The 5,025-nt window shown below is 41.0% G+C and overlaps 1 protein-coding gene across 2 annotated transcripts; it reads left to right on the plus strand.

Moving 5' to 3' along the window:
- Positions 1–479: 479 nt before the first annotated feature.
- ssr2 (signal sequence receptor, beta) lies at positions 480–3,677 on the plus strand. Of its 2 annotated transcripts, none has more exons than XM_029514298.1 (6): positions 480–567; positions 1,230–1,390; positions 1,688–1,786; positions 2,188–2,296; positions 2,395–2,472; positions 3,255–3,677. In XM_029514298.1, exons 2-6 carry the CDS (start codon positions 1,230–1,232, stop codon positions 3,363–3,365), a joined length of 558 nt encoding a protein of 185 aa, XP_029370158.1. In that variant the 5' UTR covers positions 480–567; the 3' UTR covers positions 3,366–3,677. The 2 variants fall into 2 exon arrangements, with proteins under 2 accessions (XP_029370158.1, XP_029370157.1); XM_029514297.1 differs by lacking the exon at positions 480–567 and adding an exon at positions 1,037–1,129.
- The last annotated feature ends 1,348 nt before the right edge of the window (positions 3,678–5,025 follow it).

A 5,025-nucleotide genomic window follows, 5' to 3' on the forward strand; every position in this document is an offset into this window, starting at 1 on the left:
CAGGTTGCCAGTCCATAAAAGGAACACAAAGACAAATAGACGACTTACATTCACACCTACGGACAATTTAAAACCACCAGTTAGTGACTCTACTCATACATGAATGAAACCGGAGTATCTGGAGGAAACCCTCGAAGACACGGGGAAGAACATATACAGGAAGGACAGGAACCGAACCCACGACTTTCTTATTGTGGGGGTGACAGCGCTAACCACTATACCGCCGTTTTGCACTTAAAAGTGCAAAAAAAAAATAAAATAAATAAATAAATAAAATAAAATAAAAAAATAAAAAAAATAAATAAACATATATATATACCTTTCATAACAATTATTTGTATGTGTATAAATATAATTGTTAATAAACGCTTTAAAAAACATTGAAGGCGCAGCTGACAACTCCCAGCTTACAGGGATGGTGCACTGGCCCTCCCAGACTCCAGGGGCGCTGCGCTACCGGGCTTTCTACGTGGGCTCCACGGACACGTCATGCAATAGCAGCTGGAAGCTTCTGCACATGCGCTAGTCAAAGCCGTTCATTCACAACGGTTGCAGCGTTACAGAACGGTAAGACGCTACTACTAAATAATACATAGCACCAAAATATTGTAGTACACATAGGTACAAAATATTTTCAGCACAGACTGTAGCCTCACGCCGAAGCTACAGACCTAGTTATTCGGCCTTTGTCTGGTCTAAGGCAGTCCACGTAAGCGTCGGTAACTGTGTTTCCAGTTCTGTCACAAGCTGAAGTGTCGGAATTTCGATCGTGAACGTTTTTGCCTCTATCTGGAGAAGCGCTACAGACGTATTAGTGAGTACATGTCAGAATAAAAAACAGTGGGCCGGTGTATAAAACCCGTAAATAACTGTTAGTATTGAGCTTCTTCCAGCCGCGGCTTCACACTCAGAATTGCTGACGTGTTCTAGTGTCATCTCCACGTAGATGTGCTTCTAACTCTTTTTGATCACATGGCTGATTTCAAATTTTGGTCCCATTTTCACTTTAAATCCAAAAGTATGTATGAACAACAATGGTCGAACAACCATCATGGCGGAACAGGCTCTTCACAGGACATTGCACCCAAACTACAGTTTTTGCCGTATCCACATGCTCTGGACATTGACGGTGATGCCGCATCATTCTAGATCTTTGCATCTGTAACGTCTGTAACCTTTCAAATAGTTTCAGACTTTAATTGCCTTATTATGGCCTGTATTTCCTCCAGATGTTGAAGATGCTGCCCTTGTTTGTGCTCCTGGGCTTGTTCTGTCTGGGCTCAGGAGAAGAGGGAGCCCGTCTGCTGGCTTCTAAGTCCCTGTTGAACCGCTATGCTGTGGAAGGCCGCGATCTAACCTTGCAGTATAACCTCTACAACGTGGGCTCCAGGTGCATGTTAGAGATATAGCCACTGGTTACTGTCTTTGTGACATAGTTTAGATTAGCAAAGTGCTTGAAGACAGGATTTCTATCACACAAGTTCAATGTAATTTGATGGTGGGTGATTAAATTAATGTTAATGTTAATGTGCAGATAAGGTAGCAGGAGAGTTGATTTCCTCATCCACATGGGACTAACATAATCAATTGTAAGACTATCTGTAAGTGTGTATCAGCAGCCAGAAGGATGCAGATGCTGCTCTGACCATTTACAGTAGTTTGAGTGTACTCTTGTCTTTCTCTGCAGTGCTGCATTGGAGGTGGAACTGTCAGATGATTCCTTTCCTCCCGAAGACTTTGGAATTGTTTCAGGCATGCTGAACGTCAAATGGGACAGGATCGCACCGTATCCTTGATTTTAAATGTCCTCTAATCCTGCACTCATGGTAAAGGGAAGAAAGGAAGACAACCAGTCTAACAAAACTCTTTACTCTAGGCCACTCACAGACTGAGTTTGTCAGCCATGGACAAGTGAAATGATGACTAGTTAGTATCACACAGAGTTGTTGAGACAGGTTCATAGTTGAATTTAGATTAGTGGAGAATTTCCAGGTTGACATATTTTTCTGCTAGTTGTTTGACTTCTTGTCACAGTGCTGCTAGACAGCAAGTTCAAACACATATCTGATCCCACTTAGCTGAAAAAGTCAATGTGGTTGGTTTTTGGCGATTGATATCCAAAATTCTGGTTTGCGTGGTTGGACTCTTTATATTTTCCAAATTGTCACACTTAACTCAAACATTCAGAGCCAGCAATGTCTCGCACACAGTAGTGCTGCGTCCACTGAAGGCTGGGTACTTTAACTTCACCTCTGCCTCCGTCAGCTACCTAGCCCAAGAAGGAGGACAAGTTGTGGTAAACACTTGATTGTCCTCAGGGATCATAACAATTAAATTAAAATAAATAACAATTAATTGAAGTAAATAAGGCTAAACTTTATGTCTGTTCTGCAGGTTGGCTTCACGAGTGCACCTGGTCAGGGAGGCATCCTGGCACAAAGGGAGTTTGACCGCCGTTTCTCTCCACACTACGTAAGTGTTGAGTTCAGCTCCTGAGTGGATTTCAGTCAGTGCAAGGCAAACTTGTGCTGAGTAGACTCGTCATGTGATTTTGATAGAAACCTGGCTCTTTTCAGCATAGTATGTCCATCCATCCATCTTCTACAGCTTTTCCATTTGCGGGTTGCGGGGTTGCTGGAGCCAATCCTAGCCAACGTAGCATAGTATGTAGAAAAGCTTATTTTAAAAATACCAAGATGCAGGTTTGCATTTAGCTTGGACATATGGTCTTAACTTATGAATTCAACATTTATATCACCTGTGGGGTGAGGCAGGCACAGTTGACTCTCTCTGTTTAATGGGTGTTCTGTCTAGACTCATATTCATCATGATGATGTTTAACATCTCCAACAACCCCTGCAGTTTAATTTAGACACTGGTATCAGGCATCAGGCAGAGAAGCTTCAGGAAATCAGGAATGTGGTACTTCTTAGACTTCTCTTGAGCTGGTGTTATGACTGACATAATTTTAAGCCATCAAACAAAAACATGTAATTGTTTCATATTTCATACTCTTAGGTGTCAAAAAGACTTGATCCAGCAGAAAAAAAAAATCAGACAAAACCTGAATATTACAGCCTTAATGAAGGAGGTGGTGTCAGCAGGCCTTCCTAATAAACTGGGAACTGTGCCTGCTTTAAACAGCAGAAGACAGAGTTTCTTAAATTATTTATATTCAAACACCTCTTCAATCTAATAAATAGAAAATGTTTGTCTCTTTTTTGACCCTTGAATAATCTCTTCTTGTTCTCTAGCTGGATTGGGCTGCATTTGGTGTGATGACTCTGCCTTCCATCGGCATCCCTCTGCTCCTCTGGTACTCTAGCAAAAGGAAGTATGACTCACCAAAGGTGAAGAAGAACTAAGAAGACATCACTGGGGATCAAGCTGGAGGGTTGGGTGAAGGTGCTGTGTAGTGGGAAAAGAATCTCAGAATGACTTAATAACCCATATTGGGGGTGAAAGGTGAAAGTACAGTGACCAAGATGTGTAAACAGCATTGAATGAGCGATCTGGGGATGAGGAAGTAAAAGCAACTTCTGGTCTCCCCCTGTCTGTGACAATGATGACACTGGCAGCTCTCAAAGGTTTTTGCAGTTTTCTAATTGTCTATGTAATGAACTGAATTTAGGTTTGTAGCCAGTTGTGAACCGCCAAATAAACCAATTAAAAACAGACTGTTTTTCTAAAGATGTCTGATTTCCGAACTGTTACTGTGCAAAAAAAAAAAAAAAACAAAACACGGATGTTAAGGTTTTCCTTCATAAACTGCCAACTGTATTAGAAAAAAGAATATGAATATAAAAGAATATAGCCACAGTGTATAATGTTCATCATACCTGGGATGATTTCTCCATAATCATCGGCTCATTCTACATCATACATCGTGGCCGTATTATTACCTGGAACAAGCTCACCTCCTGTATTTCAGATGACCACACACTAGCTTGTAGCCAGTGTTTGGATGTCTTCTGTGGACATTACTTAAACATGGTCCAACTTGGCATCACTCACAGCTGAATACGGGTCTATCATTCTGCACAAAAAACCCCAAGCATTAATGAATAATGTTGGACTAGGCGCAGGGGCGTTGCTAGGCCTGTAGCTTTGGGGGACTCCCCACATACACGCACACACACAGTCTCACTGTATTAATGCCAATCACACTTACAAATGCAATTGATACATTTGAGGGGATTTTTCCTGTTTCATTGTGTGTGTTCACTTGTGCCAATACTACAGTGAATGCACATTATTTCTATTTTCACTCACATTTTGGTAGATAATTCAAATACCGGAATAATTTTATTATAATCTGCTATAAGTTTTGTTCATTGTTCCAGTTTGATGTTAAAAGACAGGAAGAACCCTAACCCTAACCCTAACTCCAGCCGACAGAGTAACGTATGTCAGTGTGTTAACGTCCTGTGGATAAGCTAGCTACTTTAGCTGGATTCTCTCCCGATATATAATTATTAATATCATAATTTCCATTAACATCTGGCACAGTGCACAAGAAAAAACAACTTAATCTACCTCTCTTCATCTCATTTCCATTCCTCCTCCCTGCTGCTTCTCTGTCCTGGTCGTCTCTGTTTTTGAAGAACTTTCTTATGCAGGCCTGTAGGATAGCTGTCCGCTGACAAGTGTACGTCCAGTCCAGTGTTGTCAACTCCTCAGTAAGGAAAGTAGCTATTGGCTGTCCTAAAAGTTGCTAGAAGTCGCTAAATGACGCCATTACCTAATTTGCATAATTGGCCAAATTGTAATGGACGCTGTAAGGGAGAGCAACAACGTTGTGGGAGAGACAAAAAGTGAGTAAAAACACCCCAAATATGTTTAGAACTACAAATGAACTTACTTCTGTCGATTCTTTTTTTAAAAAATGTCACAATACCAACCCTCCTCCTTTATCCGGGCTTGAGACCTCCAAAAATGACCCAATTGAGACAATTTGGCAGAGTTACTGAGGTTTTTTTTTCTTTTTTAAAAAGTTTTGTTAGGTTTTAAACAACAACAAATCAC

The sequence above is a fragment of the Echeneis naucrates genome, chromosome 11 (assembly GCF_900963305.1).
Source record: "Echeneis naucrates chromosome 11, fEcheNa1.1, whole genome shotgun sequence".
NCBI lineage: Eukaryota > Metazoa > Chordata > Actinopteri > Carangiformes > Echeneidae > Echeneis > Echeneis naucrates.

Excerpts from the sequence above, each read along its gene's own strand:
- ssr2 (XM_029514297.1), top strand. The coding sequence starts at position 1,052 with ATGGCGGAACAGGCTCTTCACAGGACATTGCACCCAAACTACAGTTTT. Across the intron at positions 1,391-1,687 it reads CTCTACAACGTGGGCTCCAG|TGCTGCATTGGAGGTGGAAC; the intron begins GTGCATGTTAGA and ends CTTTCTCTGCAG. Across the intron at positions 2,473-3,254 it reads GCCGTTTCTCTCCACACTAC|CTGGATTGGGCTGCATTTGG; the intron begins GTAAGTGTTGAG and ends CTTGTTCTCTAG.